The 19,179-nt window shown below is 36.8% G+C and overlaps 1 protein-coding gene across 13 annotated transcripts in view; it reads right to left on the minus strand.

Annotated features, from left to right (window-relative positions):
- Positions 1-19,179, minus strand: part of ADAMTS6 (ADAM metallopeptidase with thrombospondin type 1 motif 6) — a 331,685-nt gene that overhangs the window by 85,087 nt on the left and 227,419 nt on the right. For all 13 annotated transcript variants that reach the window (XR_010139960.1, XR_010139961.1, XR_010139962.1 and 10 more), the window contains one exon: positions 6,134-6,236. Coding sequence is in view for 10 of the 13 variants with exons in the window: in XM_024247310.3 (XP_024103078.2) it covers positions 6,134-6,236 (103 nt within the window). In the remaining 3 variants the exon portion in view is untranslated. The remainder of the gene's footprint in view (positions 1-6,133; positions 6,237-19,179) is intronic.

The raw sequence follows: 19,179 nt of genomic DNA on the forward strand, positions 1-19,179 counted from the left end.
GACACTTCTTCTTCTCCTATACTATGGCAAAACAATCTCAAAGGTATATGCACCTAATAAAAAAGATTCAAATACATGAAGCAAAATCTTTTTAAAAATGAAAGCAAAGCCATATAATAGTTGGAGATTTTAACACAGCACTCTCAATAATTGATAGAATGAGAGTAGAAAAAAATCAGAAAGAATATAAAAGATTGAAAACAACATTCTCAACCAAGTTTATCTCATAGATATCTATAGAACACTATGTAGCCAATAACTGCAGAAAACATTACTTTCCAAGTATACATAGAACATTCACCAAGAAAAGAGTATTCTCTAATCATTTTCTTTCTTTTTTTCTAAGACAGGATCTCACTCTACAGTGGTGTGATCATAGCTCACTGTAGCCTCCACCTCTTGAGCTCAAGTGATCCTCCCACCTCAACCTCCTGAGTAGCTGAGACTACAGGCATGTGCTACCACACCCAGCTAATTTTTTATTTTTTGTGTGGACAAAGTCTCACTATGTTGCCCAGGGTGGTCTCCAACTCCTGGGCTCAGGAAATCCTCCCAACTTGGCCTCCCAAAGTGCTGAGATTACAGGCATGAGCCACCACACCTGGCTTATTCTCTAATCTTAATGCAATTAAATTATATATGAACAACAAAGAATTCTAGAAAATTTCAAATATTTGGAAATTAAAACAAAACAGTTCTAAGTAACCCAGAGGTCAAAGAACTCACAATGTGAATAAAATAGTTTGAACTAAAAGCTATAAAATATAACATCAAATTTTGGAAATGGAAAAGAGCAAAAGAAACTGAAAATAAATAAGAAAATAATAACTGTAAGAGCAAAAATTAATAAGCTAGAAAAAAGACAAATTACAGAAAAGAGTACCAAAGCCAAAATTTGGTTCTTTGAAAATATTAATAAAATTGATAAATCTCAAACAAGACTGATGAAGAAAAACAGTGAAAACACAAATTATCAATACCAGAAATGAAAGCATACATCACTACAGATTTTATAAATATTAATATTAAACGGCATAACAAGAGAATGTTATGATCAATTTTATGTCAATAAACTGGACCACATGGATATAACATAAATTTCTTAAAGACACAAAATAAAAAACTGAAACAAGGCCAGGCATGGTGGCTCACACCTATAATCCCATACTTTGGCAGGCTGAGATTGAAGAATCCCTTGAGCTTAGGAGTTTGAGACCAGCCTAGACAACACAGGAAGATGTAGTCTCTACTAAAAATAAAAATTAAAAATTAATTAGCCCAGCGTGGTGGCCAGCTACTCAGGAGGCTGAGGAGGGAGGATCTCTTGAGCTCGGGAGATTGAGCCTGCAGTGAGATATGACTGGGCCACTGCACTGCAGCCTGGGTGACAGAGGGAGACCTCGTCTCAAAAAAAAAAAAAAAAGAAAGAAAATCCCACAAGAAATTAAAACAAACAAACAAACAAACAAATAGCCCTTTTCTCTTAAGGGAGTTAAATTTTTAATAACAGGTTTTCACAAAGAAAATATCAAGCCTGGCTGGTTTTACTAGTGAAATCTATTCTAAGGAAGAAATAATACCAATCCTAAAATTCTTTTAAAAATAAATAAAGATTCTATTTTGGGAAACCAGAATGCATCTGATACCAAAACTTATCAAAGACATCACAAGAAAAATATTTACAAATTACAAGAAAAATATTTACAAATTTAAACACAGATGCAAATACCCACAATACAACATTATCAATTAAGTTAAATACAATAACACATAAAAAAATACATCAGGATCACATGGGGTTTATCCTAGAAATATAAGCTTGGTTTGAGGTTGGGCCCGTTGGCTCACGCCTGTAATCCCAGCACTTTGGGAGGCTGAGATGGGTGGATTGCTTGAGCTCAGGCATTGGAGACCAGCCTGGGCAACATGACAAAACCCCATCTCTACAAAAAATACAAAAATTAGCCAGGCATGGTGGCACACACCTGCAGTCCCAGCTACTCAGGAGGCTGAGGTGGGAGGATGCTTGAGCCCAGGAGGTTGAGGCTGCAGTGTGCTGTGATCACACCACTGCACTCCAGACTTGGCAACAGAGCAAGACCCTGTCTCAAAAAAAAAATCTTGGTTTGAGATTGTCAAATCTATCAGGTCACTCAGCATATTAATAGGATAAAGAATAAAAAATACAATCAATACATGTACAAATTATACTCTAGGCCCAGTACAGTGCATTAAAGCAAGAAAATGAAATAAAAGGCATAAAGATTCAAATAGATTGTCTCTATTTCACGACAACATGACTGTTTTATCAAAAAAATCCTGAGCATCTGTAAAACAATTAGAATATGGGAATTTAGGCTGGATGTGTAATTCCAACACTTTGGGAGGTCGAGTCATGCGGATCACTTGAGCCCAGGAGTTGGAGACCAACCTGGGCAACATGGCGAAACCCTGTGTCTACAAAAAGTACAACTAGCTGGACATGACAGTGTGCGCCTGTAGTCTCAGCTACTCAGGGGGCTGAGGTGGAAGGATCGCTTGAGCCCAGGAGGTGGAGGTTTCAGTGAGCCGAGATTGCACCACTGCTCTCCAGCCTGGATGACAGAACCAGACCCTGTCTCAAAAAAGAAAGGAATATGGGAATTTAGAAAGGTCACAGAATACAAAGTTAATATACAAATATCAATGGAATTTTCAAAAGTTTTATTAACAATAGTGTCAAAACCATAAATTACTCAGGAATTGATTTAGTAAAGTACATGCAGGACCTTACACTTAAAAGTACAAAACATAGCTGGGAGAAATTAAAGACATAAATAAATTGAGGGATATACCATGTTCAAAAATTGTAAAATTCAATAGGGTTTAATACTCAGTTTTTCCCTCAATTGATCTATAGATTCAACATAACACCATTCGTAAGTCCAGCAGGTTTTTCTGTGGACATTAACAACTGATGCAAACATTTACATGAAAATGCAAATCAGCTAGCATATTGGAAGAACTCTTATAAAAAACATCAAAGTTAATGGAACTTAAACTACCTGTGTTCCTGCATATTCTCACTCATAGGTGGGAATTGAACAATGAAAACACTTGGACACAGGGAGGGGAACATCACACACCGGGGCCTGTCACGTGGTGGGGGGAGGGGGAGGGATAGCATTAGGAGATATACCTAATGTAAATGGCGAGTCAATGGGTGCAGCGCACAAACATGGCACACGTACACAAACCTGTACGTTGTGCACATGCACCCTAGAACTTAATGTATAAAAAAAAAACCAAAAAAAACCTACCTGTGTTCATGACTACACTCTATAGTTACAGTAATCAAGTCAGTGTAGTACTGGCACAGGACTGACCGATCAACAAAACAAAACAGAAAATCCATAAATATACTACAGATACAAATCATACCAAAAATTATTTTGAGACAGATCATAGATGTAAATGTAAGGACTAAACAATAAGGCTTTTGGAAGAAAACATAAGAAAATATTTTCTTAAGTTGAGGTAGGCAAAGATTCCTTAGGACACAAAACACAATGACTAGAAAGAAAAATTATTTAAAAATTGGAATTAAAAACAGAAAAATTAAAAGCTTATATGGATAAAAACACCATTTAAAAAGCAATGGGAAAGCCACAGAACGTGACAAAACATTTGTAAAACTTATGAATGACTACCACTTGAAAAGGTAAACAACCCAATTAAAAATAGGCAAAAGATTTGAATAGACAGTACAAAAGGAGATATATAATGGCCAATAAATGTATGAAAACATGTTTAACATTATCATCAGAAAATGGAAATGGAAATTTCACTGAAATACCACTCTACTCCCACCAGAAGAAGACTGAAAAGACCAAATATTGACAAAGATGCGCAGCAAGTAGAACCCTCAGACATTGTCAGTGAGAGTGAAATATGCTACAATCACTTTGGAAAAACATCTGGCAGTTTCTTTTAAAACTAAACTAAGTTCACATGTAATCTATTGCCCAGCAATTCTACTCCTAAGTATTTACCCAAGTAAAATGAAAACATATGCTCACAAAATGATAGTACACATATGTTCATAGCAGTTTACTCATAACAGCTAAAAACTAGAAACAACCCAGGTGTCCATCACAGCAGAATGGAAAAACTGTTTATTATGATGGAATACTGCTCAGCAATAAAAAAGAATAAACTACTTTTTTTTTTTTTTTTAAGAGAACTCCTAGACTCAAGTGATTCTCCTGCCTCAGGCTCCCAAGTACCAGGGCTTACAGGTGTCTGCCACTGGCGCTTGGCTAGAGTGAACCACTTCTGTATACAACAATGTAGACAGATCTCAAAAACATTAGGCTTAAAGAAGATTTACAATAGAGTATGAGGTTCTGGAACAGGCAAAACTAAACCATGGTGAGAAAAAAAATCAGAATGATGGTCGTCTCTTAGGAGGAGTAGGGAGAGGCAACTATTGACTGCAAAGGACTATAATGACTTTTATGGACTGAATGTTTGTGTCCCCCCAAAACCCATATGTTGAAATCCTAAATCCCCAATTTGAAGATGAGGCCTTTGGAAGGTAACTAGGTCATGACAGTGGAGCCCTCCGAATGGGAATAGTAGCCTTCTAAGAAGGATCCCAGAGAGCTCTTTTCCCCACTCTTTCTGCCACGTGAGGATATAATGAAAAAACAACAGTTCACAACCCAGAAGAGGGCCCTCACCAGACTCTAACCATGCTGACACTTTGATCTTGGATTTCCAGCCTCCAGTACTGAGAAATAAATTTCTGTTTTAAGATCTCCAGTCTATGGTAACTTGTAATCACAGTCCAAACTGACTAAGGCAAAGATTAGAGGAATTTTGGAGGTAAAGCCAATGTTCCGTATCTCAATAGGATTTTTTAAGTGTGTGCATTGGTCAAAAACCAGAGAAAGCATAGTTAAAATTTTGCATGTCACTGTACATAATCTTGCCTTAACAGAAAAAAGTAAACAAATAATTGAACTGTGGATAATGTTACCATGCTGAAGTACTTAGAGGAAAGTACATTAATGACTGCAATTTACTTTGAAATAATCAAAAAATAAGATGGATTAATAAATGGATGGAGAGAAGAACAGACATGTATGAAGAAAGTATAGTAAAATGTTAATGGTAGAATCTTGGTGGTAAATATAAAGTTGTCACTATAAAATTCTGTTAATATAAGATACTGGAAAAGCAAGCAAACAGTAAACTTATCTTAAGAGTATGTTTCCTTTTTTTTTTTTTTTTTTTGAGATGGAATCTCACTCTGTCGCCTAGGTTGGAGTGCAGTGGCGTGATCTTGGCTCTCTGCAACCTCCGCCTCCTGGGTTCAAGTGATTCTCCTGCCTTAGCCTCCCAAGTAGCTGGGACTACAGGCACATGCCACCATGCCCGGCTAATTTTTGTATTTTTAGTAGAGACGGTGTTTTGCCATGCTGACCAGGCTAGTCTCGAACTCCTGACCTCAGGTGATCCACCTGCCTCAGGTGTCCCAAAGTGCTGGGATTACAGGAATAAGCCACTATGCCTGGCCTCCAAGAGAAATTTTCAGCAAAATGTAATTTATATTTTGGGAATATAAAATATTTCTGCTTATTGAACGATCAGTGCCTGATACATGCCCAAATTAAAGAGCAAAAATGTTTTCTAACTCTGAAAAAGAATAACAATAATCTTGGCCTTTGACTAAGCAACGACACAGAGTTTCCTGATTCATATTCTTATAACTTGTTTTAGGGTGATATTTGCAAACATTTAAAGATTATAATGTAACTTACATATACCCCAAGGAAGCCTCAAGCAGAGCTCAAAAAATACTACATGGTTTTGATGTCCAGATATCCTTTCAAGGAATTTTATACCTTGTTAAACATAATTAGGTTTTAAGAAATGATTTCCGATCATTTGTACTAATATATAAACCTTATTACAGGGCAAATAAACCATGAAGCCTTTATAGTACTATAAGCATTTCCTTGCTTTTGTTGGCAAACACTAATTTTAACTAGTATGTACATGAATGTATGCATGTGTTTGTATGTATCTGTATATTCTTTGATATTTGCAAAGTGCTCAAGCATGAATGCTCTGTCAGGTTATACATTACCTCCAGTATAGGGTTTCCAGTTATAATACTTTCCTCGGAAAGGCATATTGTCAAAGTCTGCACACTGTTTCTCTCGAAAATCTCGGGAACCCAAAGGGCATGGCTAAAATAAAATAAAATCATAAATGGTACCATTGTTGGAAAATACCAAAAGCAAGGGACAATGTCCCTAAAATGAACTCCATCAAGTTAACTCACTACCTTATTCTGTGGCTATAATTCTGGCATTTACTTTACTGTTTTACAATCAGTATTCAGACTGAAGTGTGTGAATTATAATCTTAACTATAGAAGATATAACTGAGGTAATTTAAACAAAGCGTTACACAATTTCCCTATAAATTTACAGTTGGATACATGTCATAATCCTCTTTGTAGTCCATCAGGTATCTCCTTATAAAGACACATAAAACCTAGATGAAGAAATTAAAACACAAAATCCTTTGTGGTAACAGTATTTGAGGTCCAATTGCCATAGCAACTCCCTGATCTTTATTTAAAAAAATCAAGAAGTAGGTTTGTAACGACATTCAGCCCTATTAATTGTGGTTTGGACTCCTACTACTATAGCTATTTACTGTTTAGCCTTGACAAAAACCATACTTTAAATGAGGAATAAAGTAGGCAAAATGCTAGACCTCAAGTATAAACATCTTGAAATTAAAGGGATTTGGACTTATTAAGATTTACATTTAATTTATTAACATCACAGAAAATAAAATACAAAATGGCCCAAAACATGTACATTTGTTTGAGGTGTGGAGAGGGATGTTAAGAGGGTGAAAAAAGGATTATCTGTTTTTAAAAGTTGGAAATGTTCCTTCATTCAGAAATGCTTCTGAAGTTTTTTAAAGACAAACATCCTAAACTCAACCTTTAAGTTCACAAAGAATTATAAAGCTCATAGTGTTTGAGTGATGTGACTTAATTTGACTTATCTTGTAAAGTTCAACAGCTGTAGTACTTAAAAACTAAAAATATTGATTTTGAAAGACTGACTGAGAAAATATTCTCCTTAAATATGGAAAAAGAGAATATGTCACTAGAGAAAATTCTGAATTGGGAATAAATAACAAGTATGTTACAGGCACACCCAGAGATTGTTTTGAGGACTTTTTACTACCCTCCCTTAGATCTCTGTGTTTGCTTTATATAGTTTTCTGAGGACAGTACATTGTAAATGGTCACTTTGAAGCATATGCAGTAACAATAGACCACAATGTGCAAATATTTGCATGGTCATCATTACTTCCTATATAATACAGTTCAATTTTCACCACATTAAGTCCAAAGCCTCAGATTCTGAAAATAGTGGCAGCAGGTCCACACTCTGTTATGAGCCCTGCATTTAAAAATGTTTTTAGCACATTAAAATATGACATTCCAATGCCAAATCTAGTGATTAATCTTGTCAAATTACCTTCTTGCTTGCCTTTAAAAAAAATGAAAAATATTTACCATAGGCTAGTAGGTGTATCAGGCTGGAAGGATATGTTTTCAGGGTCTTTTTTTTCCTGGTCTGCTAATCTTTAGATCTTCAGAGTGCTCTAGGTTAAAGGAATCCTTGACTTTTCAAGCTATTTTTAGTGAATCCCACACAAGGACTAAAGTTGTTAGTGACTTTTGTCATGCAGCAAGACTACTTTTAAAAGCAAATAACGATTTCAAAAACAAACAGATAATTTGAACTCTAGCTATAAGTTTTCACACAGCACTTAAGTATTTGTAAAGCACCAATCACCTAAAGTTCATCCAAGCATGGCTTTCAACTTTGTTGGAAAAACAAGACACAAATGGAAAAACGACCATGAAAAAAGAACCATCTCGAGCAATATATATGGTATATGACAGCATGTTACAGATTGTCTATATGTGCTGGATACAAGTGAAATATAAATGTGTCCTATGATTAGCTAGGGATATATCAGTTAAGAAAAAAATCTTCAGCGTGTACCAAAGTATTATAGAAATTGTTCTAGTTAAGAAAGAAAAAGGACTTGTCAGGGAGTGGGAGACTATTAAGAATGAAGCCAAGAAAAGCCATGGGAATAGGAAGGAAAAGGTCACATATTGGGAATGGTTGGAAAAAGGCCAACCTAGATGAAAGAGATGAACTATATAGAAGCATAAGAGGAAATGGTATTTCACATGTATAAGCACTGGTACATTAAAAAGACCTTGAATTAAGAAACTAAGACATCATGAGGGCTGTTCGCTTAAAGGCAAACAAAACAAAAATGCAATTTTTTAGTATCTTCTAACAATTCTCCTAAATGGAAGAAAAATAAAATGTCCAATATGAGGATATTACTATTTAATGAAGCACTTGATAACATTTCATGACATTTTTGATCCACTTTTTTCCTGTGATAACCACTCTCAGGGTGAGCATAATAAAAAGATTAACAATAACAATAGCGAGCTAGTATTTACTAAGTACTTATTATGTGGCACACTGTTCCGGGATCTTTAGATATATCATCTACATACTCCTTCTCAACACTCTTTTGGGGTAGATATAATTAATAATCCCATTTTACAATGAAGTAAACTGGGGTACAGAAAGGTTGCTTAGTAATAGTTTCAGCATACAAGGATACTTTCACGATAAGTGTGGGAGTCTCCTCTGGACACTCTCCAAATGCTACAATAATAGCATTACAGATTTTAGCTTCCTTAAAATGTACAAAAACCTAATGGGAACAATTTGGGTTCTAGACTTGGCCCTGTCATTGACCAGATGCAAGTTTCTTATCTTTCCAAATTACGTTTTTTCTCACTTGTAAAATGAGAGGGATAAAAGCAAGAGTTTTGGAGTAAGGCAGACCTGGATTATTTCTAACTTGGTCATTTATTTAATTCATGACCTTGAGAAATTTACTTGTCTACGCCTCATCTATAAACTGGGGGTAATACTCGTATTTACTTCCTAGGCAACATATTCACGCAAACTGTTTAGCTCTGTACCTGGCCTAAGGTAGCACTTAATAATTATTAGCAGCTATGCAGATGTCCTTACACTCATTCCTTACTCTTCTACTCTGCTCTGTATTTTAGGGGAACAAACCCTGAAAGCTCCATTTCCAAGGCTTTTTTGTCAGCTGACTTATGGTTGGGTTCGGGTAATGGGAGGCACTAGTTGGAGAAGCCAGGGTATTTTTCTCCTTTCCTCTGTGCCTTGGGCAGCATCTCAGGCAGAAGAAGAATCTTTTTTGTAGCTCCACCTTCAGGTAACAGTTCCATCCTCCCTATCCTTCTACCCTATGATTCCAGCTTCTGCTGTGTGATTCTAGCCTCTGGGCTCTGACAAAACTACCTCTTACGTATCTTCCTGGAAGGAACTAGTCAGACTCTCACCATCCATGTAATCAATTTCCTGCATTAAATTCCCTCTATTTTAATATTCAGAGTAGTCTATTATATTATAGTTAAATCTTAATTGATACAACAGTTATCGTCATCATCATCATCATGAACTACTTGGAAAACAGAATAAAGATAGGTTTCCACATAATATTTTTTCACTTTAGGGCAGAAGTTGTCAAACTTTACCTCTAAAGGTCCACATGGTAAATATTTTAGGCTTTGCAGGCCATGTGTCTTTGTTGCAACTACTCAACTGTGCATTATAGTGTGAGAGAAGCCATAGACAGTATGTAAATAAATGGCCATGGTTGTGTTCCAATAAAAATACTTACAAAAAGAGTTAACCAATAAGATTTGGCCTGAGAGGTACAATTTGTCAACCCCTGGTATAGGGTGTTAACATAATATAGATATATCTGTTTGGCAGCATCTCACAGAAGAACCGAACTCAATTATTAATTTCTCAGTCAATATAGAATCATACCTTTTAAGAACTCAGGTTAGAAGTGACATAATCTAATTTCCATAAGATGCTTGAATTTCCTCTATAATTATCCCCAAAGTGGTCATACAATCTATATAAACGTCTACAGAAAAAAAGATCACTTTTCAAACAGCTGCAATTATTCACAGGTTCTTCCTTACTTTCAGTCAAAACCTGCTGTCCTATAACCGAATTATCTTTCTCCTTTCTTCTGGATCCACACTGAACAAATCTTACCCTAAACTGAAAGGTATCTGGACCTTGATGGCTTTCCTAGGGGCACATCATAACTTATTGTTAGTCCTCTTAAAACAAGGCAGCAAGAACAGGCCTTAAGTATCTTTTCATTTTAGCAAGTATTAATACAATGCTTAATATCTGGCAGATATAATCTAGGCTGCAGGGTTACAGAAAAACAAAACCCAAATAGATTAGAGTTCTGCTTTCATGGAGTTTACTCTAGTTGGAGATGAGAAAGAAGAAAAATAAAGCAAGATAAAGAGATTGACAGTGAGGTGGGAGGGAAGTTGTTTTAAATAGTGTGATCAGAGAAATTTTCTCTGATAAGGTGGCATTCAAGTGGAGAGTGAAAAGAAACTGAAGGAATGATTTATGTACATATCCGTGAAAAGAATCTTCCAGAACACAGTAAATCCAAAGGCCCTGAGGCAGGAGTGTATTCAGGGTGTTCACAGAATAGTATAGAGAATGGAAAGGCTTCAGGGAATTGAAGTAGACTTGTGGACTTGATTCCATGTCATTGTTTCTAGAATACATCAGCCAGTATTCTGCTTTCCTGATTTCATTCCATCAGGGAATGCTCTGAATTTGCATTGATTAAAAATAGACTCAGTTGGAATTATATATGCTGGTTTGAAAAAATGAGAGTGAAAGAGGAATTCCTTAAGGAAAAATTATGTAAAATACATTTTTGTATTGTTTAGGAATAGTAGAGGGTTTAAAGAATAATGCTTTTTAAATTACTTAAGGATAATAAATGCTGACACTATGGAAACCATAACAGAAAGCAGTGGGCATAAGTAACAGATATTTAAAGTAAAAGCCTGACGGATTTTCAGCCTTCTAGTGCTAACACTCATCAAGCATCTTCTCCTTTAAAAAACAAACTAGCAGGGCCCCACATAAATCTGGAGAGCAAAGCTGCAGGTCTCAGCATCTTTAGATCTTAGTATTTTCAGAGAAATAAATTAATAATAGCATCTTTATCACCACTCTCTTTCCCAGAGATCTGTATAAGTTAACAACAGTCTTCCAACTATCTTGTTTAGAAGTATCTCCTTCTGACTAAACTCAATATTCTGCACCGGTAGATAAATCTAAAAAAAAGAATAATTCATTGAGGCCTAAAAGTTGCTACAGAAAGAAATCTAGCTTCTGCTTACAAACTTTTTAGTGGCATTTCTACTACTGGGGTTCTAATCCTGGTTTTGTCCCAAAGAATAGGGTGACGTTGGCAAGTCCCCAATCCTTTTTGTGCCTTCTTTTTTTATTTGCAAAATATACCCCCAAAACTCTTACCTTCAAGAGAAATACACATCAAAATGTCTTGCAAATGAGGAAAATTCTGAAAATGATGTATCATTTCTTATTGGTAATATGATAAGAGAGCCAAGAATGAAAACACCTTTGTCCCTTTCCCTTTTCTTTCCTCTCCTCTTCTAAAGGAAGATATGCAGGCTGGAAAGATAGAATGACTCCTATGGCCTCAGGGAAAATTGCAAACTGAGCAAAATTGGCCTTCTGTTGTTCATCTGCTTCCTTTCTCCACTCCTTTTCCACCTTCTGCTTCTTCCTTTTTGCTTTCATACCAAATTCACTCTTGCGTCATCCCTGTTACACTAGATCAACCTTCAACACTTCCAAAATTTCATTTTCTTCTTCCTCTACAGGAAAACAACATATTCTTAGTAGATTGTACCCTGTTTGTTGAGGGAGTTTGAAATCCAACCCCTGCCCTGCTTAGCAAGTCATGCACTTGACAAGGGACTGTGAAAGGATACATTTTTATGTGTTCACCCAGATGGGCATCTTTTTATAAATTACACAAAGGTACCATACGCGCTAACAAAAGCCTTGCTTCTATACCCTCTTTTAAAAGTTGCAAACAAATTTCCTGATTCCCTAGTTATCAGATAGTACTGATTAAGTAATTCATACTAGGGCATTCAAATAAAGTTAAATTTAGTGGTCAATGCCTGTAGTGAACCATCTCAATCTCAGTTTTTATTCAACTTTCTTGTCTTTTTTCTCCCAAATAGTTTCTGATTTTTTTTCACTATATATTTACTTTTAAAGCAAAAGAAAACAAAGGGCAGATAACCCACATTGTCCAGACAAATTTGAATCCAGTGTCATGCTTGATACCATAATCTTTTATGCAGGTTTTAAAAATTAAAGTTACTTGTATATGCCTTAAATAGTCTGAATTTAATTAAAATGCCATCTACCTATAGCAAAACTCTTTCCCCGAGCTTATAAACACATTAAAAAACAGGTCAGGCATAATGGCTCACTCCTGTAATCCCAGCACTTTGAGAAGCCAAGGCAGGGTGGATTGCTCAAGTTCAGGAGTTTGAGACCAGCCTGGACAACATGGCAAAACCCTACAAAAAATACAAAAATTAGTCGGGTATGGTGGCGCATGCCTATAGTCCCAGCTACTTGGGAGGCTGAGGTGAGAGGATTGCTTGAGCCTGGGTGGCAGAGGTTGCAGTGAGTCCAGATCATACCACTGCACTCCAGCCTGGGCAACAGAGCCTGATCCTGTCTCCAAAAAAAGGTTAAGAAACAAACTTTTACTTTGTAATTTTTAAAAGTATTTTTAAAGCACAAAATAAACAAGCTCTATTTTGTGCTTAAAACCTAGTCCTTATTTCTCAAAACATAAGAAATACAATATACCATAAATATATAAATATACAATATACCATAAATATATAAATATAATACACCATAAAATTCATATTAACTTAAGAAAGATTACCAAGATATTGTTCCTGTTTTTTGCCGCGTGTGTATGTGTGTGCGCGCGCATGTGTGTGTGTGTGTATGTTACAGGTAGTTAGATAGGCACGAGCAGGGTAGGAAAGGGCTCTCCTCCACCCACTAGGAATCTCAGGTGACAGTTTGGCAATTATTATATTGCCTCTCTAAAAGTGATAAATTGGCAGCTGGCGCCAGGGAGAGGCCATTTCCTGATGGTCCACACCTGTTGCACTAAAGTGTTAATTGAATGCAAGTGTTGGGGAGAAGCAACTTCCTGGGCATGCACATTAAGAGACAAAATGGTGGAGTATGACCTTCCAGGGTCACTCCACCAGAAAAGGGAAGAAAAGCTTCAGATGGGAATGCGTACAACTTCCTAAACACATTGGGAATGCTCACCTCCCAAGGGCAAGAGGGTACTGCACATGTGGGCAGCCCACCCTAAGGGAAGAATCATGAGAAAGGGGCCAGCCTATTAAGTTCTAGGATGAAGGTTAAACACTGCACTTGACCTTGGTGCCTGCTTGAGTCTCTTCCAAGCACCCTTTCCTTTCCTTTCTTTCCTGTTCTAAAGCCTTTTAAATAAACTAAATAAACTTCTACTCCAGCTCTGAAACTTGCCTCAGTCTCTTTTTCTGCCTTATGCCCCTCAGCTGTATTCTTTCTTCTGAGGAGGCAAGAATTGAGGTTGCTGCAGACCCATAGGAATTCATCACTGGTAACTCGGATACCTTCTACCAGTAACATATATAAAGTATGTTTATAAGAATAAAGTGGTTGACACATATTTGTTTTCTAATTACAATTTAAGACATGATTATAACACTGTTCGTCAATGGATCAACTCTGTACCTTGTCTTCACTTACTCTGCAACTGTCCCTGAGGGCAAGATGTGTAGTTTCAGAATGTTCTCAGCTATCTGGTTCTCAGCTATCTGGTGAGGTTAGACTGGAAGTAAGACAATGTCTAAGGTGACCCAATTCTTTCAGAGAAGCTTACCTTGCCACACCCACCTCCCAAGGGCTTCATCTCTTTTAAGAGCACTAGATAGAAATTCCATGCTTTATTGGATCTCTTTCACAGCACTAGCCTGTTGCTAAGCTTTAGTTTCCTCTTTTTAAAAATACTTGTCTTTCCTCTTCAGAAAAGTGATTTGAAGATTTGATGAGGTATTGAATACCAATTAGGTACTAGAAATAGCACTAGATGTTTTATGTATGTTACTTCTTTTAATTGTCAAACAACTGCAAGTTTCATAGAGCCTATTTATATAAGAGTCAACTGAAATTTAGAGAGGTTAGGTGATTTGCCAAGGTCAAATAGCAACATGTGTCACAGTCAGGATTCACACTCAAGTCAATTTAACTTCCAACTTCATGCTTTCATTTTCACCACAATCCTACTTCCAAATATATAATTTTCCTGTCTGCCACAACCAAAGCAAAAACACTGTTTAATGATCTTAGGCAATGCATTGAAAAGGAAAAAAAATGCTGAATAATATACTCCTCTAGCAGAGCTGACTGAGAACACACCCAAGTACTACATAACCTATACTTAAATCTTAGAACAGACCACAAATGACCTGGAAAACCCTTTTCCTCCAAATATTTTTAATAGCTTTTATGCATAAAGAAGGGAAATCAAATGTTTAATATGCAAGAATAATGTGCCTTTCCATCTCAGCCAAAGCGGAGCTTATATGTTTCACCAGAAGTTCTATCATAATCATATTATCAAGTAAACACCAAATCACAAGTAATATGGAATAAGAAAAATAGAAAGATCATTTTGGTTTTGGAAAACAACTAAGCACCAGGAAACTCCTTTTAGAAATGTGGAAAAGTCCTTTTCATAGTAGCTAATATTTCTTCCTTAGGCTTTGATATAAAATTTGGTTTATAACCTTTATATAGCCATATTTTTGCTCTTTACAAAAATTAAGTTTTCTAGTATTCACAACACTAACCTTTAACTTCTGCTACTTAAAATAGTTACAATATGTACATCAATTTTTATCCTCTTAGAACATTCTGCATGATAGTTTTAAGTCATTTGAATGAAAAATTGTTCAGAAAAACAGAAATGCCTGATTAGCAGTCAGTGTTCTTTAGGCCAGTAAAAAGAAGATTCCATATACATAATAATTAAAAGTATATTTTTGAGCAGCTCCTAAGCAAACATTTTTCAGAAGATTGAGCACAGATCTGGGGTCTTCACTTTTCATAATGGCTCTGCCAGAAAATCATGTTAGTTTCTACCTTTGCATATTTATAAAAACTGTCAGGACCTAATCAACCATTTATCTCTATGTGCAAAAACGAGAACTGTGTCCTCAGCCAATGAACTCTCAAGCATTATGAGTTCCATAAAATTCTGCCCTCCAAACCCAGGTTCCACAAGGCCATGTCTATTAGATTAGCTCATGATGCCAAAAACTCTATTGTAGTTCCTGGCTTAATAGAAGGACCAAATTTTATCCAGTTCTCCTACATGTCTTTAATAAATGCTCCTAGTTTCTCAGTAGCTTCAAGATGAAAAGTATATTAATTTGTTCCTACTGCAGCTATTGTCTTTACCTGTTATTCCAGCCTGGAGACCATAATGTGTATATCAAAGAAAGGGTCCTTGTGTAGCTGCTTTTGAAGACTTTCTAGGGTGAAAAACAATGATGCAGGAAACAAACTGCCCATCCAACACATCCTGATGCAACTAATCAGCCTCAGAGTCTAGTAACTGAATACCTTCGGCATCTAGGCTAATCATGTTGCTGTTGAGAGTGGGCAGGCCAATTTTACAGCTTGACATCCTTTTCTGATCTATTCTTAAATTCTTAGAATGAAAGTTTTGTCTTCATAAGTTGCTTCTTCTATCTCTATGGATCTTTTCTTTGAAATCGGGTTAAGAGGGATAGGAGTTAATGGCAACACTGTTCCCTTTCCACCAAAGAGCTCTCTTCTCTTCCTACCATTTCTATACCTTTTAAGTGTTTGGGGTAGAAATTAAATCAGCATTAGAAAAAAACTGCAGATATACTGTTTTTGTGCTTGCTACTTTTTAAGACTACTTGGCCTATGTTGACTCTAGGTCCTAATTTCTCCATTAACCTAAGCAAAAAGAGTCCTATGAGCCTTGTATGTTTCAATCTGATTCACCAGTGTAGGGATCCACATAGGAGGAATATCAAAGCTTCAAAATAATAAAGTATTCCTGTTTGGTTGTGAATGTATCTCCTTTTCTCATGACCACAAGACATTATGAATCTTAGAACTGATAACATTTGTCTCTTTACTTGGGTTACTAGGAAGCTCGGAGCAAAATTTGTGATCAACCTTTTTTTTTCTTTTTTTGAGATGGAGTCTTGCTCTGTTGCCCAGGCTGGAGTGCAGTGGCGCGATCTTGGCTCACTGCAACCTCTGCCTCCCAGGTCCATGCCATCCTCCTGCCTCAGCCTCCCGAGTAGCTGGGACCACAGACGCCTGGCTAATTTTTTGTATTTTTAGTAGAGACGGGGTTTCACCGTGTTAGCCAGGATGGTCTCGATCTCCTGACCTCGTGATCCGCCCACCTCGGCCTCCCAAAGTGCTGGGATTTTATAGGCATGAGCCACCGCGCCCAGCCGTGACCCATCTTTTTTAAGTGGAAGAACCTTGTGGTACATATTTAACATAGTGCTTAAAATATATATATATATACACACATATATATACACATGTATATATATATTTTTTGAGACAGAGTCTCGCTCTGTTGCACAGGCTGGACTGCAGTGGCACGATCTTGGCTCACTGCAACCTCCACTTCCTGGGTTCAGGCAATTCTCTGCCTCAGCCTCCCGAGTAGCTGGGATTACAGGCACCCGCAACCATGCCCAGCTAATTTTTTGTATTTTTAGTAGAGATGGTGTCTCACCATCTTGGCCAGGCTGGTCTTGAACTCCTGACCTCATGATCCACCAGCCTTGGTCTCCCAAAGTGCTGGGATTACAGGCATGAGCCATTGTGCCTGGCCAATTTTATATATTTTTTAAATTATATATATTTATATTATTTTCCTTTTCCTCTGATCTTCTAATTTATTATATTTTTTAGTTTTGATTTTAATATAGTGCTATAAGCTAACAACTCTAATCAGAGAGTTATAACTAACAACAATTATTATAAAACCATGAGAACCATGCAGTAATCCATAGCACCAACTACTCAACCACAGAAATGAGAGGATCAAGACTACTACATTACATGGGCTATGTAGAATGGGTTGTAAGGTCCTAAAAGGAATTCAGGTAAAATCTATTAAACACAGTTGAATCAGCCTAATATTCTGGATTTTCTATTTTCTTTTCTGTTTCTTTTTTTCTATTTTTTATTTGTTGAGACAGGGTCTCTGTCACCCAGGCTGGAGGGTAGTGAGCCTCTCAGCTTACTGTAGCCTCAACCTCTCGGGCTCAGGTGATCCTCCCATTTCAGCCTCCCAAGTAGCTGGGACCATAGGCATGCACCATCATGCCCAGCTAATTTCTGTATTTTTTGTAGAGATGGTCTCTTGCCATGTTGCCCAGGCTTGTCTCAAACTCCTGGGTTCAAGCGATCCACCTGCCTCCGCCTCCCAAAGTGCTGGCATTGATTACAGGCGTGAGCCATGGTACCCAGCCAATTTTCTATTTTCTATTGTAACTTACACTTTGAGCATACATTAGAAAACACGCAGCAAGTCTCAAAGATTCATGGCAATAAATAAAGAACTCTGGTTCTCCAGCTGTTTGTCTATCTGACATTATCTTATTTTTTTGGGCACTAATTAGAAAATTCTTCCAGGATCATTTGAACTTATTCTTTGTATTACTTCTAATTAAGTTTCAAGAAAAGTTTTGGGATCGCAAATGACCAAGCCAAAAACGCTTATGAGTTGTTATCTAGTCCTTGACTGTCAAATTAATTTTAACTAGTTGGAAAGTTTTCTTTCAAATCTTATTTATAAGACCATTCAATGTGATATGCATAGTATTAAATAATGTAAAATATGTACTAAGGCAGGAAGCTGGTTTGATAAAAGAAAGGTATATTCTTTTAAATCGTTTAAATTGGGGTGGCTCACACATAACAGACACCTGGGCATCATTGGAAAAAAGAACATTTAAACTATTATACATTTAGAAAAAGCATCAAAGTTAATTTAAAGAACACAGACATAATACCATACTGTTCCAACAGTAACACCTATTCTTTGTTAACTGGAAAATACTAAAGTCTTGCTTACATTACTCAATCTTTTTTTTTTTTTTTTTGAGACAGGATCTCGCTCTGTCATCCAGCCTGGGGTGCAGTGATGCGATCTCGGCTCACTGCAACCTCCGCCTCCTGGGCTCAAGCGATCCTCCCACCTCAGCCTCCCAAGTAGCTAGGACTACAGGCACACATCACCATGCCCAGCTAATTTTTGTATTTTTTGTAGAGAAGGGGTTTCGCTGTGTTGCCCAGGCTGGTCTCGAACTCCTGACCTCAAGTGATCCGCTCACCTTGGCCTCCCAAAGTGCTGGGATTATAGGAGTGAGCCACCACGCCCAGCCACATTACTCAATCTTAACTCCAATCACCTCACCTTTTATGATTTATTATTAAATTCCATAGGTTATATAATAGAAGCTGTTAGAATAGATTTTTTAAATGTAGACGTTTCTGCTCTAATATGACACACGCATTCATGAAAAATCTCTTTCCGCAAAATTGCACACTAAAAATAGCAGGCATATGGGAAAAATTGGGTTAGAGGCAGACGATTCAAAGACAGGGCATTAAAACAAAAAGAAAAAAATTCTAATAAAATGCTAGCACAATATTTTAAAAACATGGCAAATTCCTAGCAAAGAAATACTGGAGTAAATGTAAGATTTTATCTTTTTAAAAACTTGAAAAAATAAGGAAAGCTTATCAGTTGAGACTGCTGAGTTAGAGAAACAGGAGGCCAGTGTAGGAAGAACAGGCAGAAACACACAATAAGGGCTCCTATGATGCTGCACGTGGCCAAACTGAGCAAAAAAAAAGAATGTGGGGTGAATGGTCATCATGAGCAGTACAATTTTCCTTTGCTCCTCAGCTATGCTGATGTTGTTTGACTCCCACTGCTATATTACTTAACATCACAAAATAACAATCAAATATAAGATAATTTGTGTTGCAGAAGCAAGTT

The sequence above is a fragment of the Pongo abelii genome, chromosome 4, assembly GCF_028885655.2.
Source record: "Pongo abelii isolate AG06213 chromosome 4, NHGRI_mPonAbe1-v2.0_pri, whole genome shotgun sequence".
Lineage (NCBI taxonomy): Eukaryota > Metazoa > Chordata > Mammalia > Primates > Hominidae > Pongo > Pongo abelii.